Genomic DNA, 20,125 nt, shown 5'->3' with positions numbered 1-20,125 from the left:
GGGGCCAGTTCAAAGACTGAGGGACACAACAACAACCGAAGGCGAGACTGAGGACAATAGGAGAGATTGAGCGAGGGAGTTTGTGTGGTGTGGTAGATGACTGAGTCCAATAGGAGGAGAGCCAAGCAGGGGCAGCGAGGCAAAGGGTCCCCAAGGTCCAGCACTCTTGGACGCACTGTGCAGGCAGGCAGGGAGGGATCAGACCGGGCTAGTACCCAGCCAGCCAACGCTTTGATCTTGGCCTTTCATGTTGTGACATATTCCACCTGCATTACCCTCCCATTCATCTCTCTCTCTGTATGGTAAGATGCCCTGGGAGGGCCTGCAGAAGACTTCACAAGGACACAACATGCTATTGCAGGGATATGCTGGGAAATTAAGCTGAATGTGCTTTGAAGACATTTGGCGTACACTTACAAAAACAGTGGTTTTGAATGTCACCCAGCGTGTATTGGTGTGGTGTGTGTGTGCTCTAGGCAGGGGCTTAAGGCGTCCGCATGCTTCCAAGACTAAACCATTGAGAAGAGTTTGTGCATATACTATGACAACATAGTGACATTTTGATAATTTTGGACTTTGTGAGGGTTTTTTGGGATGTTGGGGCACACCAAAACATGTCTTGAGGCAAGCCAAAGTCGGTAGGTGAAGTCTACGCCCCTTCCTTGGTGATTGGACAACAGCAGGGATTATTTTGTCACGTCTTTGTTGTCATTCAACGAGAGACTACTCGTTTTCATGCACATTTTTATATTGAGGAATACTGCACCAAACATGTTAGGTAGACATCAATTATTGACAGATTCAAACTATTTTGAGGATGTGTTTACTGGCCACGGCATCTCAAAATGGACAAACAGTACTATTGCCGCTTATTTCTCATAAGGTATTTTATGCGAGCACGCTCATTCGGTTCACCTAGACGATTTTGGATAGCTGCCAGCTGAACTGAAGCATGCTGACGCCTTTAGGCTAATAGCTCAGGGCATTGAGAGTTTCATCTCCTTACTGAGGGGATCATATAACAGAATGAGAATAAAAAACCTCAAAAGGACCAAATAATGGAGCAGTAACAAGTGTGACCAGCTCTTATCTCCAACAAACAGGCTTTTCTGAATAGAAGGAAATTCCAACGCACCCAAACCCCTTTGAAATGAGCAGACTTCTGATGTACTGCTACAGTAAATGAGGTTCAACCAGCATTAGGGAGTTTCTCCAACAGAAAACGTGATCTCTGTACCTGCATAGTTAAAACGGATACAGTAACACAGTATTCCACTGACTCTACATACAACCTGGACATCCTTCCATCTATCCAGCTCCTTCCTTGAAGTTCTTGAATGAGGGACAATACACCAAAGAACTTGTCAAGACCTAAATACTGAATGAAGCCAGCCCATATCACACCTAAACATTACTGCATGTAACGGACAATCTAATCTTATGTTATATCACTGGTAGGCTATTTCATAAGATATTTCATAAGAGAGAATGCAAGTAAGCATTGTACTTAACATTTTCCTAGATTATTCAAATTAAAAAGAACGCTTGTATTTGTTTGCGGGTGAGAACGAGCAGACGACATGCTATTGAGAGAGCAAAAATCTAAACAAGCACTGCCTTGAGCAGCAGGTAGCCTAGCAGTTTGGTCAGTAACCGAAGGGTCGCTGGTACAAATCCCCAAACAGATTCGGTGACAAATCTGACGATGTGTCCTTGAGCAAGGTACTTAACCATAATTGCACCTTAAGTATCAAAGTTAGGACCAAGAGACTGAAAAACAGCTTCTATCAAGGCCATCCAACTGCTAAACAGCCATCACTATAGACATAGATTAGGAATCACTGGCCACTTTTAGAAATGGATCCCTAGCCACTTTAATAATGTTCCGTATCTAGCATTACTCATCTCATATGTATTAACTGTACTCCACACTATTCTACGGTATCTTAGTCACTTTCAGAATTGTGGTTACATATTGCATCACCCATTTCATATGTATATACTGTATTCTATACTACACCACTGACCGTTAAACAGCCACATCCAGCACATCAGAGGCTGCTGCCTATAGACATAGATTAGAAATCACTGGCCACATTAATAATGTCTTTGTATCTTGAATGCCTCATCCCATGTGTAAACTGTACTCTATAATCTTACCAGTCACTAATTGTTTGTAAATATTTCATCACCCATCTCATATGAATATACTGTACTCTATACTATGCCACTATCTTAGTCCAATGCTGCTCTGACATATGTATATATATTCTTAATCCATTTCTTACTTAGATGTATGTGTTTTTTGGGGGTATATGTTGTGAAACTTAGATATTACTGCACTGTCAGAGGCAGAAGCACAATCATTTTGCTTAACATTTGCTAAACATGTGTATGTGACCTATAAAATTTGATTTGAATAATCTCTGGATAAGAATGTCTGCTAAATGACTAAAATGTAAGAATATCATGGACTGTTGCATATGATCTCAAATATCCACCTTACACCTCAACCAGTCTTATCCCTGTGGCTCCTAGTGAGGAGTGAGGGAGAAAGTTCTGCTGTCTATTGTTAGGGTAGTCGGTTTGCCTCAGCTGCATAAATTGGCCTTCAGAGCAGCAAGCTGGTTGGCAGAGAGCTAATAGGATTCTTGAACTTACCTCTGGCTCTGCATCATCACTGATGACTGTCTCTCTGTGCTGCACAGTAACTGTCAGTCCTAACAAACACCTACAGCCTTCACCTTCAATCCAAAACGATCACTACAACAGGTACCTGGCACAACAACGTTCCATTCTATTTCATGAGTCAACATCAGCTCACAAATCTCTTAATATTAACCTCATGACACTATTGTACTCAGAGGCCAGGAGGATGGAATAATTTGTTGGCTAAATTGTCATCTGCTCAGTAGTCCTGGTTGTATTCAGCACTGGGCTGTTAGTGATCCTACAGCTGGCTAGCTGACTATGATAATAGCTAATGTGGGTCAACGATTAGAGCCAGTAACACAACATGCTGCTACACTGAACAACAATATAAACCCAACGTGTAAAGTGTTGGTCCCATGTTTAATGAGCTGAAATAAATGATTGCAGAAATGTTTCATACGAACAAAAAGCTTATTTCTCTAAAACGTTGTGCACAAATTTGTTTACATCCCTGTTAGTTAGTGAGCATTTCTCCTTTGCCAAGATAATCCATCCACCTGACAGGTGTAGCATGTAAAGATGTTGATTAAACAGTATGATCATTACACAGATCCAACTTTTGCTGGGGACAATAAAAGGCCACTAAAATGTGCAGTTTTGTCTCACAACACAATGCCACAGAAGTCTCAAGTTGGGGGAGCGTGCAATTGGCATGATGACTGCAGGAATGTCCACAGGAGCTGTTGCCAGAGAATTTAATGTTAATTTCTCTACCATAAGCCGCCTCCAATGTTGTTTTAGAGAATTTGGCAGTGCGTTCAACTGGCCTCAACTGCAGACCACGTGTATGGCATTGCGTGGGTGAGCAGTTTGCTGATGTCAACATTGTGAAAAGAGTGCCCCATGGTGGCAGTGGGGTTATGGTTTTGGGCAGGCATAAGCTACAGTCTGTCGCCATCACCTCATGTTTCAGGATGATCATTTTTAAGGTATCTGTCTGTAACCAACAGATGCATATTTGTATTCCCAGTCATGTGAAATCCATAGATTGAGGGCTAATGAATTTGATTGACTGGTTTCCTTATATGAACTAACTCAGTAAAATCTTTGAAAGTGTAGCATGTTGCATTTATATTTTCGTTCAGTATATTTAATCCCTGCAGATTTGCTTTGTTTTGTTTCCAAACTGGCTCGAACCATGGGAAACCACATACTTGCTCATTCATCCATATTTATCGACCCCCTGAAAGAGGACTACTTACCCTCACTGGGGTGGTCTTAGCCTGGGCTCTCTGGGGCTGTGCTCCTGGAACTCCTGGGTCTCTGGGCCCGTTGCCCTGCACCCTGACGCCGGCTGTGCCATTGGCGCAGACTCCAGCTACGGGGCCCACCCGGCGGGGCCTCTGTTTGATGCCGTCCAGCAGCCGCACCAGGAGGATGTTACTGGGCAGCTCGTCCACAGCACACTCCACCAGCGTGCGACACTCTGGGCAGCGCAGCTCTCCCCGGGAGCCCAGAATGCTCTGGAGGCAGCGCCTGCAGAAGGTATGCTGGCAAGGGAGGACCTTGGCTGTGGCATCCAGCCGCTCCAAACACACTGGGCACTCCAGCAAGTCCAACAGCACCGACTCGTCCATTCTTTGTCTCCACCTCTGAGATTTGCTTCTACTTCAGTGGGAAGAGCATGGTGGTGGGGGTTGTGTATAGGAAACCGTGTCCGTGCAATCACGTCACTCCCATGCCGCAGCTATGGCCATAGCGCCTGCATCAGCTGTAATATGGGGGTAAATTAGTTTGTTGTCATCCACATATAAAAATATGAATTGGCAATAGTTTGAGTACTGCATATAAAACAAGGTATTACGCTATTTACTGCTAGTATAAAATGTGGAATGTAACAAAGTTCAAGACCCTTACATTCCAAAGTTCTCTGTCATCCTGCCAGTCACACCCAAAGGTAAAAAGGAACATAACATGCCAGGCTGCACGTCCTATTCTACAATATTACTGATATGCTCTCATTGTCCCATTTATATCTGTCAATCCTAACTGATCAAATCGTTTTGCAACTAGAGCATTTGCCATTTGTTGACTGCAGACGCAAAATAATCCCAAATTAATATTTCATATATTCAATTCCCTACGGACTCAAATCACAAGTGTAGCCTATTATTAGATTAAAGAGCATTATAGAAACCCTGGCGAGAGATGTTGACACATTCAAGCAGTGGGATTACATGCACTACAACCGCGTTAAACTCAAAACCGGTGTGTGCATTTTTCACTGTGTCCAGAACGAACGGAGAGGATATCCGTGACAATTTCATAAGGGATCCTCATAATCCCTGACTGTAGTAAATTAGTTATATTTCTTACAAATGTATCTTACTAGTATTGCGAAACAATACGACCACTTCGTAGAACGCAAGATTTGGGAGCAGAGCTCTGAAAGAGGCTACATGCAGAATAGTAAATCTTTCGCAAAAAAATAAAACATTCTACAAATCTGAAAAACATCCAGTGGTCTTGCGTAACTTTGCTACAATGTCCAAGTATGAAAAACAATTAGACACATTACAGCCACAACTAATCTCGGTCATAAGAAAAAAGTTATGTCCTGCATGATTATGTTGATAACCGAGATTAGCTTGTTGGCTAGCTAGCTAGCTTGTTGATGAACAGTGTGTCAAAAGTTCGCTGTGAGTAACGTTACTAGTTATTAGTGTGTAAACCAATGTAACTGACTCAACAATTAAAATGGCATTGAATGACCTACCATTAGTTTGTGTATTATATGTTTGATGTTAGAAAACAATCGTCCTTGAAAACACAAATCTTAGCTACCTCAAAGACGGGCCTCCTCTTCCACCCCTCCTCTCCTTTCCGAACAATTTCTCTCTCCGACTTGGATAGCAAGCAAGGAATGAGCGACTTTGGAAAGAGCCTATTTGGCGGGTAATATAGTTTTCACAGTTTATTCTGCTTCACAGAGAAAATAATCTTTACACGCAATTGTATTCTGCACTTTCCGAAATAGCCCGAGAGAGCATGTAAACTGGCAAATTCACGGTTTGGGAAAGACCGACGGAGAAACCAACTCCAGCTGCCGTATCAGAACGCCATGATGAACTAGATTGATTCTATGGAACACGCCCAAGATACTTCAACGAGGCGGGAGGGCGTGATGATATGTGTCAACCATAGGTTGGTGTCAACTCAACAGTCAACGTGTAAACATTTCACGCACACTCAAAATATGTTTCACTACTCCATGAGTTAGTATTTTTACATTCATAAAATAATTTAACGAAATAAATGCTGTTGATAATTCATCTTGATTACTGTCAAGTAGTAGGCTACTGTATTTGAAACCACTCGCCCAGGCATTCCAAACCTTTTTGAGTTCGAGGACGCCTTTTGTAATAGCAAATTCATCAGGGACCCCCTCAAAATCAGAACACAACTCCGACTTTAGTGTGCGATAAAAATAGCATACAAGGAGTTTACTATTACTTCTGTATTGGATGGCAGGGACTAACCAGGTATCTGGCCCTGGGAAAGAACATTTTAAAGGCCCCCTCTTCGCATTGGAGAGAAAATGTTGCCGTTTTAAGCTAATTCCTTGCAACTCTATACATTTTGCCATGGGGCAGAGATACATTTGTACCTTTTTAAAGCTTTATGCAACTCTACACATTTCCCATGGGGCAGATAGACAATCTTGCAGTTTGAAAGGGAAAGGGGAAACCTAGTTAGTTGTACAACTGAATGCATTCAACTGAAATGTGTCTTCCGCATTTAACCCAACCCCTCTGAGCTTAAATTATGTTGAAAACAACATTTTAGGGAATACAAGGCCCTGTTATACATCTAAGAGTATATTGTAAATATAATATTAATATTACATTGTAATATTAATATTACATTGTATTGTATTGCACCCTCCAATCCACAGACCCCTTTGCCACATTTGTTTAATCTGTTGTTGCTATCAATATTTATATATTTAAAATGAAATGTAAAAAATATATAAAACATTGAAATGTCTAAAAATAATAACAGAAAAACAATTGAGATCTGGCTGCAGACCCCCTGCAGTACTTCTGCAGACGCCAATTTTCGGAAACCACTGCCCTAGCAAAACCCTTCCTTGTAATAATGTTAGGTTGTTATTAACGTCCGCAGCAATAATAAGCCATAGAAGCCTACGGTAGAAGTAGTGAAACCTTACCATGGAAGATAATCATGTATTTTAGGAACTAAAAAATTACCAACATCTCACAAAAACAGTATATTTTTGCTTCGCTCTCAAAACATCCACTAAATCCACTGTATTTTGTTTTATGTCCCTTCAATACTTTTTTCCACATGACTGCTCAAAGGTTAGATTTGTGTCAGCTTGCAGAAAGTATGTGCACATAGTGCAAGTGTGACGCAAGAATGATATCATGGCATTTTGGTTCTTTATCTTTATCTACCATCACTCACCCCCTTATCTTCCTCCATTCCATCACCACGACCCTGCCCTCCATTCCATCACCATTACCCTGCCCTACATTCCATCACCACGACCCTGCCCTCCATTCCATCACCACGACCCTGCCCTCCATTCCATCACCATGACCCTGTCCTCCATTCCATCACCACGACCCTGCCCTCCATTCCATCACCATTAATTACCCTGCCCTCCATTCCATCACCATGACCCTGTCCTCCATTCCATCACCATGACCCTGTCCTCCATTCCATCACCACGACCCTGTCCTCCATTCCATCACCATGACCCTGTCCTCCGTTCCATCACCATGACCCTGTCCTCCATTCCATCACCATGACCCTGTCCTCCATTCCATCACCATGACCCTGTCCTCCAATCCATCACCACGACCCTGTCCTCCATTCCATCACCATGACCCTGTCCTCCATTCCATCACCATTACCCTGCCCTCCATTCCATCACCATGACCCTGTCCTCCATTCCATCACCACGACCCTGTCCTCCATTCCATCACCATGACCCTGTCCTCCATTCCATCACCACGACCCTGCCCTCCATTCCATCACCATGACCCTGTCCTCCATTCCATCACCATGACCCTGTCCTCCATTCCAAGTTCAGCTAAATCAAATCAACCCCTAAGCTTGTGGATATTATAAGGATGTGCAGCAGGCTGCCATAGAGAAGATTATGCTAAGCATTCTGAGCAACACAGACACTGGGATAGACCTCTTTCCCATCACTGACCCCACACCTCTTCCACTGAGAATCAGAGCAACACTTCATTTACACCTCTATTTGTCTGTAGTAAACAGCATCTCTCCATGTGTTTGTCTCCAGCAAACAGTGTGTGTGTGTGTGTGTGTGTGTGTGTGTGTGTGTGTGTGTGTGTGTGTGTGTGTGTGTGTGTGTGTGTGCATGTGTGTGTGAGAGAGAGAGAGAAATAAAGAAAGAAAGAAAGAAAGAGATTGAACCCTTTCAGAGGGTGTTGCTCTTATTACTAGAATTTATCAGGGCTGGCCATTTCCCCCATTAGTCACATAACCTGAGCAGCATCAGCGAAAGGGAGAGAGGCAGAGGAAAACAATAAAAAGTGTGATTTATATTGATCTGACTTTGTTTGAGGACACTGCATACTGAGAGAGGGATGAGAGGGGGAAGACAGGGAGAAGGAAAGAGCAATAAAAGCAAAAGATTTATATGGAGTTGGCCCTCTTCTGTCACTAGTGATCACATAGAAGCTGGCAGGAGCTCTCAGGTCATATTTCATCACTGTGGAGACAGAGACAGTGCTCCACCCCCCTGGTGAGTGAAAGCCTAGGACTATAACCCCCGCCCTCCTTTCCTGCATAATCCCCCCTGTCCCGCCCTCCACTCATATTTTACCCTTCCAGTCCGTGTGACGTCTGACTGAGCCTCAGGTATGTAATATTTGCATCAGTAGAAAGCAGCATGAGTGATTCACAGACATTGAGAGGTAATGGTCACTCAGAATGACCCAATCTGAAGACAGAAAGAAACAAGTCCACAGCCATGTTATTGGTAATAAACAAGACTGATACACATCACACACACACACACACACACACACACACACACACACACACACACACACACACACACACACACACACACACACACACACACACACACACACACACACACACACACACACACACACACACACACACACACACACACACACATCCCCCTCACCTCACACACACACTCTAATGTGCAAGGTCTTACACACACACACGATGAAGGTGACAGCTGTGTTATTGCCTAGAAGCAGGAGAGAGGAAAGAGAAGCGAGACAGGACAAGACATATGCTCCATTTTTCCCTAGAGGGAGAAAACCTGACAGCCATGATAGCCATGATAAAGCATTCAACAATCAGCCTCATGTACAGTAAACGGTAAACTAGTTCTGAAGACAAATATGGACACAAAAAATGTATATATAAAATGTATATCATATAGTGATTAAGGGATGTATTATTCATCATTAGTGGTGAAAAATAAAAACATTTCAAAGGATTGTGGCAGAGTAGCAATCACATTACACATTATGACATAAATAATCAACTTTGGCAAGAGAACTACAAACAATATTTTTTTTAATGAATGAGTAGCTGAGTCATTAATTTGGGGAAATGTTCTTTGTCTGAGAAGAACATCTATCAAACTCTATCCTTAATTCAATAGTGCAATAATTTCCTAGAGAAATTGCAATTGTACATTACACTAATACTGCCACCCAGCAAGACTGCTTGACAATACTTTATAAAATAATTGCCACGTAGGTCTGTATAGATGAATTGAAACTAGAGCAGAGGTTAATTCAAATGTAGCACAAAAATTCATTGAACATCTGTTGGGTTTAACTCAAAATATCCAACATTAATCTATTGAGAAAAGGCCACTTTTAAAGAGTTCTCCACGTGTATTCCCCTGATAAAACATTCTAACTTAATACTACATCCTGGGGCAAAAACGTTCAAATTAGATTTGGGACCAGAGCTGAATGTCAATGAATGTTGAATGTATGTGTGAACATGTACAGTGTTGTGAAAAAGTATTTGCCCCCTATCTAATTTTCTCAACTTTTGCATATTTTTGATACTGAATCTTCAACCGAAACCTATTATTAGATTTTATTTTATTTATTTCACCTTTATTTAACCAGGTAGGCAAGTTGAGAACAAGTTCTCATTTACAATTGCGACCTGGCCAAGATAAAGTAAAGCAGTTCGACTCATACAACGACACACATTACATACAACGTTACACATGGAGTAAAACAAACATACAGTCAATAATACAGTAGAAACAAGTCTATATACGATGTGAGCAAATGAGGTGAGATAAGGGAGGTAAAGGCAAAAAAAAGGCCATGGTGGCAAAGTAAATACCATATAGCAAGTAAAACACTGGAATGGTAGATTTGCAGTGGAAGAATGTGCAAAGTAGAAATAAAAATAATGGGGTGCAAAGGAACAAAATAAATAAATAAAATAAAATAAATACAGTAGGGAAAGAGGTAGTTGTTTGGGCTAAATTATAGGTGGGCTATGTACAGGTGCAGTAATCTGTGAGCTGCTCTGACAGCTGGTGCTAGTGAGGGAGATAAGTGTTTCCAGTTTCAGAGATTTTTGTAGTTTGTTCCAGTCATTGGCAGCAGAGAACTGGAAGGAGAGGCGGCCAAAGAAATAATTGGTTTTGGGGGTGACCAGAGAGATATACCTGCTGGAGCGCGTGCTACAGGTGGGTGATGCTATGGTGACCAGCGAGCTGAGATAAGGGGGGACTTTACCTAGCAGGGTCTTGTAGATGACATGGAGCCAGTGGGTTTGGCGACGAGAATGAAGCGAGGGCCAGCCAATGAGAGCGTACAGGTCGCAATGGTGGGTAGTATATGGGGCTTTGGTGACAAAACGGATGGCACTGTGATAGATTGCATCCAATTTGTTGAGTAAGGTATTGGAGGCTATTTTGTAAATGACATCGCCGAAGTCGAGGATTGGTAGGATGGTCAGTTTTACAAGGGTAAGTTTGGCATCATGATTGAAGGATGCTTTGTTGCGAAATAGGAAGCCAATTCTAGATTTAACTTTGGATTGGAGATGTGGGTCTGGAAGGAGAGTTTACAGTCTAACCAGACACCTAGGTATTTGTAGTTGTCCACGTATTCTAAATCAGAGCCGTCCAGAGTAGTGATGTTGGCAGGTGCAGGCAGCGATCGGTTGAAGAGCATGCATTTAGTTTTACTTGTATTTAAGAGCAATTGGAGGCCACGGAAGGAGAGTTGTATGGCATTGAAGCTTGCCTGGAGGGTTGTTAACACAGTGTCCAAAGAAGGGCCAGAAGTATACAGAATGGTGTCGTCTGCGTATAGGTGGATCGGAGACTCACCAGCAGCAAGAGAGACATCATTGATGTATACAGAGAAAGGAGTCGGTCCAAGAATTGAACCCTGTGGCACCCCCATAGAGACTGCCAGAGGTCCGGACAGCAGACCCTCCGATTTGACACACTGAACTCTATCAGAGAAGTAGTTGGTGAACCAGGCGAGGCAATCATTTGAGAAACCAAGGCTGTCGAGTCTGCCGATGAGGATGTGGTGATTGACAGAGTCGAAAGCGGTCTGTAGCAGTTTGGGTCTAGAGTGTTCCCCCCTTTGAAGAGGGGGATGACCGCAGCTGCTTTCCAATCTTTGGGAATCTCAGACGAGACAAATAGAGGTTGAACAGGCTAGTAATAGGGGTGGCAACAATTTTGGCAGATAATTTTAGAAAGAAAGGGTCCAGATTGTCTAGCCCGGCTGATTTGTAGGGGTCCAGATTTTGCAGCTCTTTCAGAACACCAGTTAACTGGATTTGGGAGAAGGAGAAATGGGGAAGGCTTGGGCGAGTTGCTGTGGGGGGTGCAGTGCTGTTGACCGGGGTAGAGGTAGCTAGGTGGAAAGCATGGCCAGCCGTAGAAAAATGCTTATTGAAATTCTCAATTATAGTGGATTTATCAGTGGTGACAGTGTTTCCTATCTTCAGTGCAGTGGGCGGCTGGGAGGAGGTGTTCTTATTCTCCATGGACTTTACAGTGTCCCAGAACTTTTTTGAGTTAGTGTTGCAGGAAGCAAATTTCTGCTTGAAAAAGCTAGCCTTGGCTTTTCTAACTGCCTGTGTATAATGGTTTCTAGCTTCCCTGAAAAGCTGCATATCACTGTTCGGGGGGCTGTTCGATGCTAATGCAGAACGCCATAGGATGTTTTTGTGTTGGTTAAGGGCAGTCAGGTCTGGGGAGAACCAAGGGCTATATCTGTTCCTGGTTCTACATTTCTTGAATGGGGCATGCTTATTTAAGATGGTTAGGAAGGCATTTAAAAAAAAATAACCAGGCATCCTCTACTGACGGGATGAGATCAATATCCTTCCATGATACCCCAGCCAGGTCGATTAGAAAGGCCTGCTCGCTGAAGTTAAAGGGATAAGGGAACCTGAGTGAACAAATAACACAACAGTTACCTACTTATTTAATTGATTTCATAAACTAAGTTATGCAACACCCAATGCCCTGTGTGAAAAAGTAATTGCACCCTTACACTCAATAACTGGTTGTGCCACCTTTAGCTGCAATGTCTCCAACCAAACACTTCCTGTAGTTGTTGATCAGTCTCTCACATCGCTGTGGAGGAATTTTGGCTCACTCCTCCATGCAAAACTGCTTTAATTCAGTGACATTTGTGGGTTTTCAAGCACGAACTGCTCGTTTCAAGTCCTGCCACGACATCTCAATTGAGATTAGGTCTGGACTTTGACTAAGGCATTCCAAAACATCAAATTTGTTGCTTTTTAGAAATTTTCATGTAGACTTGAATGTGTGTTTTGGATTGTCTTGCTGCATGACCCAGTTGCGCTTCAGCTTCAGCTCACAAACGGATGGCCTGACATTCTCCTGTAGAATTCTCTGATACAAAGCAGAATTCATGGTTACTTCTATTAAGGCAAGTCGTCCAGGTCCTGAGGCAGCAAAGCACCCCCAAACCATCACACTACCATCACCATACTTGACCGTTGGTATAAGGTTCTTACTGTGGAATGCAGAGTTTTGCTTTCGCCAGGCATAATGGGACACGTCATACAAAAAGTTATACTTTTGACTCATCTGTCCATAGAACATTCTTCCGAGAGTCTTGATGACCATCCAGGTGCTTTTTGGCATTCTTGAGTCAACTTTGTGAACGAGATGGGTCCCATTATGTCTGGCGAAAACCCAACACTGCATTCCAGTGGGGGGAAATCAGAAAGGGGGCAAATACTTTTCACGGCACTGTATGTGTGTCAGAAGCTTTTCCTCTGAAAGCCAAGAAATTCAACCAAGAAATCAATTAACTTCACCCCAATGATACTGTTAATTATGGGATAGGAGAATATGGGACAGAAACCTACTAATGATATCCTTTTGATGTCTTTTTGCTCTCATAAATCTAAGAAATGAGGGTTGTGGTAGTACCAACAAAATAACTGACCACTGCAATAAGTGGAATTTGTAGACAGTAGAATTCCCTTTAATATGGAGATTGAGTTTGCTCTAATAGTAGAAATTGTAGTGTAGTTAATGGAGTTGTTGAGAGGATCGGGACAGGACTACAGTCCATGGTTATCATCAGGGCTTAAGAGCCCCTCTTTCATGCCTCTGACTTCTGTAATTCTGTGAAATCAGACATTCAAAATTCACAGGTTTATTGCCATAAGAGCTGGGGGTAAAATTACAGCAGGTGTTGGCTGGAATTCAAGCAATACAAATTAAGCATTTGAAGGCTATATACGACAGACATGCACAGAATAGACATGAATTCAATTTTAGACATAAAACGAACAAATTAATATTGCAGAATCCTAGACACAAACAAATCAGTGTGTAAGCTGAATATAAATTTGTTTAGATAAAGAGATATCAAGGTGGGTGTGAATGTGGATGGAATTATTTTCAGAAAATCAGACACACACACTTATCAAATAGACACTGCAGAATGATAAGCGTTGATATTCTCATCATGTATGCACCACAATAAACCCTGAAATTACCTCCTTCAGCAATCCACCCTTCTGCAATTATCCAATAATTTGTTGGTATATTTGGCAAATGAACAGGCACAGACATTTATTTGCCACTTCAGCTTGTGGAATGTGTTACACTTGGGAAGATACAACGACCACCTAATGCAATTCAGATAGCAGACTTGAAATGAAATTCGTAAATTAGAAATTGAATGGCAAACAAATAAACATAACAGCATAAATATTGAATGTGCTGGTTTAAACACTAACCTATAGCAACTTCACACTACTGGGACTGGAATAAAGCTATTTTAGAGGAGGAGTGGGGAGGGAGGACCATGCACATTCTAGCTCTGTGATACACAGATAACTCACATCATTATAGGGTGTAGAACATGAGCTAGGAACAGGGCTTTAAATCCACTGTATAGAATAGACAATGCATCCTCATTTTTAAAGGACCATGAAAGGGCTAGTATAATCTCAAAAGCACTTAGAAACATAAACTATGGGGAGTGACTGTGGAAGCATAATGTATATCGTCTCCTTCATTTCCATCATTTACTTAATGTCTTTCTGAGACACTAAACACATCCCACAGCCATCGAATTTAATTTCCCTGTGAAACAATACTTTCGCATATTGTTATTTCAAATCAAATGTTATTTGTCACATACGCTGAATACAACAAACTACCTAGTTAGCTAATAAAAGTTTAAAATAGTTTTCCTATTCATATCTGTTAGCTGTCAAACTAGGCAACCAGGTCTACTATTGCCGGATACCAAGCACGCTAAGCGGTTAGCCCTTGTGGCTAGGACCGCACTTCTATTTGTCTGGGTTTTAGGACTACTGATTTCAAGAGTTTTCTACTGCCGGCGTCTCTCATTTCACGGAGTGAATAGCGGGCTCGTCCTACTATTAGCACTATCATGCCTCTGAAAAAAGACGAGGATCACATCTCTGCTGGGCAGGTACGTGAACCCTTGGAGGAGCAGAACGTTTTCTACAAGGAAATGATACTTCAGCAGGAAAAGAACTTTAAAAGCTTCATACAAATGATCATGGAGTCGACCAACAAACGGCTGGACGACCTGACTAAAGAAGTACAAGACATTAAAAAAAAACTTCAGTTCGCTATGAAGGATTTGATTTGATTTTTTATTTCACCTTTATTTAACCAGGTAGGCCAGTTGAGAACAAGTTCACATTTACAACTGCGACCTGGCCAAGATAAAGTAAAGCAGTGCGACACAAACAACAACACAGAGTAAACAAACGTACAGTCAATAACACAATAGAAAAAAAGTATATATATACAGTGTGTGCAAATGGCGTGAGGAGGTAAGGCAGGAGGTAAGGCAATAAATAGGCCATAGTGGCAAAGTAATTACAATTACTGGATGTGGATGTATTGAAGACCACACGGGATACACTTCCCAGAAACTGTTCCTCTATGCAGAATGAAATCACCACAGTCAGGGAGGGCCTCCAGAACATGTCTGGGAAGGCTGATTACCTGGATGGACAATCGAGGAGAAATAATCTTGTAATAGATGGTATCCAGGAGAGCCAAAGTGAGACATGGGTTGAATCAGAGGACAAAGTTCGAAAACTGTTTTCTGAGGAGCTACAATTGGATCAACAGGTTGAGCTGGAATGTGCTCTCCGGTCTGGGAAACCAGGGGTCACTAGTGGTGCCAATGGTGGTGCCAATGGAACCAGACCCAGGCCAATTGTAGTGAAATTTCTCAGGTCCAAGGATAACTTGCAGTCATTGAAAAAGCCAAACGTCTTAAAGGGTCCTTCATCTTCATCAATGAGGATTTCTCTATGCAGTCTGTCAAAGAAGAAAGGAACTAATACCAGTCATGAAGGCTGCAAGAGAACGAGGTGACATAGCATATCTAAGGTATGACAAACTTGATTTGTTCACCCTCCCTCCCAAGGAGTTAGAACATTGTTCTAAAGCTGTATCAGTGGCACTAGGTTGCAGTGATCATAACTTGGTTGCACTCACTAAGAAAACTACAATACCAAAGGCTGGCCCGAAGGTAATCTACCCAAGGTCCTGCAGAGGGTTCAATCAGGACTCACTCACTAGGAAAACTAAAATACCAAAGGCTGTCCCTAGGGTAATCTACCCAAGGTCCTGCAGAGGGTTCAATCAGGACTCACTCACTAGGAAAACTAAAATACCAAAGGCTGGCCCTAAGGTAATCTACCCAAGGTCCTACAGAGGGTTCAATCAGGACTCACTCACTAGGAAAACTACAATACCAAAGGCTGGCCCGAAGGTAATCTACCCAAGGTCCTGCAGAGGGTTCAATCAGGACTCACTCACTAGGAAAACTAAAATACCAAAGGCTGGCCCTAAGGTAATCTACCCAAGGTCCTACAGAGGGTTCAATCAGGACTCACTCACTAGGAAAACTACAATACCAAAGGCTGGCCCTAAGGTAATCTACCCAAGGTCCTGCAGAGGGTTCAATCAGGACTCACTCACTAGGAAAACTAAAATACCAAAGGCTGGCCCTAAGGTAATCTACCCAAGGTCCTACAGAGGGTTCAATCAGGACTCACTCACTAGGAAAACTACAATACCAAAGGCTGGCCCTAAGGTAATCTACCCAAGGTCCTACAGAGGGTTCAATCAGGACTCACTCACTAGGAAAACTACAATACCAAAGGCTGGCCCTAAGGTAATCTACCCAAGGTCCTGCAGAGGGTTCAATCAGGACTCACTCACTAGGAAAACTACAATACCAAAGGCTGGCCCTAAGGTAATCTACCGAAGGTCCTACAGAGGGTTCAATCAGGACTCACTCACTAGGAAAACTAAAATACCAAAGGCTGGCCCTAGGGTAATCTACCCAAGGTCCTGCAGAGGGTTCAATCAGGACTCACTCACTAGGAAAACTAAAATACCAAAGGCTGGCCCTAAGGTAATCTACCCAAGGTCCTACAGAGGGTTCAATCAGGACTCACTCACTAGGAAAACTACAATACCAAAGGCTGGCCCTAAGGTAATCTACCCAAGGTCCTACAGAGGGTTCAATCAGGACTCACTCACTAGGAAAACTACAATACCAAAGGCTGGCCCTAAGGTAATCTACCCAAGGTCCTACAGAGGGTTCAATCAGGACTCACTCACTAGGAAAACTACAATACCAAAGGCTGGCCCTAAGGTAATCTACCGAAGGTCCTACAGAGGGTTCAATCAGGACTCACTCACTAGGAAAACTAAAATACCAAAGGCTGGCCCTAAGGTAATCTACCGAAGGTCCTACAGAGGGTTCAATCAGGACTCACTCACTAGGAAAACTAAAATACCAAAGGCTGGCCCTAAGGTAATCTACCCAAGGTCCTACAGAGGGTTCAATCAGGACTCACTCACTAGGAAAACTACAATACCAAAGGCTGGCCCTAAGGTAATCTACCCAAGGTCCTGCAGAGGGTTCAATCAGGACTCACTTACTAGGAAAACTACAATACCAAAGGCTGGCCCTAAGGTAATCTACCGAAGGTCCTACAGAGGGTTCAATCAGGACTCACTCACTAGGAAAACTAAAATACCAAAGGCTGGCCCTAAGGTAATCTACCCAAGGTCCTGCAGAGGGTTCAATCAGGACTCATTTGTGGATGAGATTAAGAATGTGCAATGGTTAGAAGTGTGCAGTAAGGACTATCCTGAAATGGCACTAAGTTTCTTTATGAAATAATTTATGAGTATAGCTGATAAGCATACCCCTTTAAGGAAATGCACTGTGAGGTCAAACGGTGCCCCATGGATTGTTGATAAGCTGAGAAATGTAATGATTCAACGTTATAATGCCTTAAAAGTAGCAGATAAATCTGGCACTCTGTTTGATAACCAAAGTTTTTGTAAATTAAGAAATCTTGTGAGCAAGCTAAACAAAGGAAAGAAGAAGGGATTATATCAGCACAAAATTGATGAAGTAAAGGGTGATGGGAAAAAGCTGTGGAAAACGTTGAACACTATTATGGGTAGGAATTCGAACGTCTGCCTCTTTTGCTGAATCAGAGGGTATATTTATTACAAAACCACATGACATTGCAAACTAGTTGAATTAATATTTTCCAGTCAAAGTTGACAAATTGAGGAATGCTATGATTCCAACTGATGGCTCCATGTCAATCCCTGGTCCTATCACACTTAGAGTCCTGTCCAGTTATATGGTCAATCCCTGGCCCGGGGCGGCAGGGTAGCCTAGTGGTTAGAGCGTTGGACTAGTAACGGAAAGGTTTCATGTTCAAATCCCCAAGCTGACAAGGTACAAATCTGTCGTTCTGCCCCTCAACAGGCAGTTAACACACTGTTCCCAGGCCGTCATTGAAAATAAGAATTTGTTCTTAACTGACTTGCCTGGTTAAATAAAGGTAAAAAAAATAAAAAAATTGTATCATGAAGGAGAGGCAATGCAGGTTCAAATTTCATCAAGGAGAAAGGGAAGAGGTAGAAAGAACGCTGTTGTCTCTTTCGGATGACAAGTCACCTGGTACAGATAATCTTGACGCCAAATTGCTTAGAGTTATAGCTAACTAAATATCTACCCCAATCGCTCATATTTGTAATAAGTGCTTGATGTATGGGGTGTGCCCAGAAGTCTGGAAAGAGTCAAAGGTTATTCCACTACCCAAGGATAAAACATCTGCATTCACTGGTCCTAATAGTCTACTTGCTTGTGCTTGTGTTAAGTCAATTATTGGAAAAAATTGTATCTGTACAAATCAAGGATTATTTCTCATGTAATGGTCTGATAACGGATTTCCAGCACGCAAACAAAGGGCATTCTACGAGTACGGCCTTAGCACAAATGACAGATGATTGGTTAAAGAGTATGGATGACAGGAAGTTAGTTGGTGCAGTGTTGCTAGATTTCAGTGCTGCTTTTGATGTAATTGATCATGAACTGTTACTAGGTAAACTCAAATGTTATGGTCTTAAGTCTGCATCTCTATCCTGGATGGAAAGCTATCTATCCAGGAGAAGGCAAAAATAGTTCTTTAATGTTAGATTTTCAAACAGTAAAGATATACACTGTGGTGTTCCTCAAGGAAGTTGTCTAGGCCCACTTCTCTACTCTAACTTTACTAATGATTTATCTTCAGTAATGAACAAAGCAAGTGTGGTCATGTATGCTGACGACTACAATGTATAGCACAGCATCAGAATGTAATGAGCTAACAGATGTATTAAGCAGTGAACTAAGAATGGTGTCTGAGGGGGTTGAAATGAACAAATTGGTGTTGAACATTTCTAAAATGAAATTTATTATATTTGGTTCAAGATATATGCTTGCTGATGATCCCCAATTGAATTTGTTGATGAAGAGAACGCATGTAGAGCAAGTAAAGAAAAAAAAACCTACTAGGCGTCATGTTGGACACAGCTTTATCATGGTCAGAATACATAGATAATATTGTTATTAAGATGCTGTTACAAGAAAATGTTGAGATTATGTAACATCTAGCACACTGAATCAGGTGATTCAAGCCCTGGTCCTATCACACTTAGAGTACTGTCCAGTTATATGGTCAATCCCTGGTCCTATCACACTTAGAGTACTGTCCAGTTATATGGTCAATCCCTGGTCCTATCACACTTAGAGTACTGTCCAGTTATATGGTCAATCCCTGGTCCTATCACACTTAGAGTACTGTCCAGTTATATGGTCATCTGCAGCAAAGAAAGATATAATAAAAGAACATCTAATGCGATAGACCATATGACTGGACAGGAAATAGAAAGCATCAACTGAATGTTAAATGTGCTTCCTGTCAGGTATTTTAATTGTCTGTATTGTGTACTTGTTGAATGTTTGTCAAGTCTTGATTTGTGGTTGTTTGTAATGTCTTGTTAATTGGTGTTGGTGTTTCATGCCCTCTTCACGACTTTCTTGGTGTTTGGACCATGATAGTTTGCTGGTGATGTGAACACTTTAAACTCTCGACGCACCCCACTACAGCCCCGTCGATGTGAATTTGGGTCATTACTGTAGTCCTCGATCATCTCCTTTGTCTTGCTCATGTTGAGGGAGAGGTTGTTGTCCTGGCACCACAATGCCAGGTCTCTGACCTCTATATAAGCTGTCTCATCGTTGTTAGTGATCAGGCCTACCACCGTTGTCGTCAGCAAACTTAATGGTGTTGGAGTCGTGCTTGGCCACGCAGTCGTAAGTGAACAAGGAGTACAGAAGGGGACTAAGCACGCACCTGAGGGGCCCCCGTGTTGAGGATCTGCGTGGCAGATGTGTTGTTGCCTACCCTTACTACCTGGGGGGCGGCCCGTCGGGAAGTCCAGGATCCAGTTGCAGAGGGAGGTGTTAAGTTCCAGGCTCCTTAGCTTAGTGATGAGCTTTGTGGGCACTATGGTGTTGAACGCTAAGCTGTA

General features: G+C 42.4%; 1 protein-coding gene across 2 annotated transcripts in view; it reads right to left on the bottom strand.

Annotated features, from left to right (window-relative positions):
• LOC139409354 (E3 ubiquitin-protein ligase SH3RF1-like) overlaps positions 1–5,788 on the bottom strand; it is a 63,830-nt gene extending 58,042 nt beyond the window's left edge. The window contains exons 1-2 of one of the 2 annotated variants that reach the window (XM_071154375.1): positions 5,497–5,788; positions 3,915–4,423 (exon numbers count right to left, since the gene is read on the bottom strand). In XM_071154375.1, coding sequence (XP_071010476.1) covers positions 3,915–4,289 — 375 coding nt within the window. In that variant the 5' untranslated portion in view covers positions 4,290–4,423; positions 5,497–5,788. The remainder of the gene's footprint in view (positions 1–3,914; positions 4,424–5,496) is intronic. The other variant, XM_071154374.1, reaches the window with a different exon arrangement.
• Between the last annotated feature and the right edge of the window lie 14,337 nt (positions 5,789–20,125).

The sequence above is a fragment of the Oncorhynchus clarkii genome, chromosome 5, assembly GCF_045791955.1.
Source record: "Oncorhynchus clarkii lewisi isolate Uvic-CL-2024 chromosome 5, UVic_Ocla_1.0, whole genome shotgun sequence".
Lineage (NCBI taxonomy): Eukaryota > Metazoa > Chordata > Actinopteri > Salmoniformes > Salmonidae > Oncorhynchus > Oncorhynchus clarkii.
This window is presented reverse-complemented; position numbering and strand designations above follow the sequence as displayed.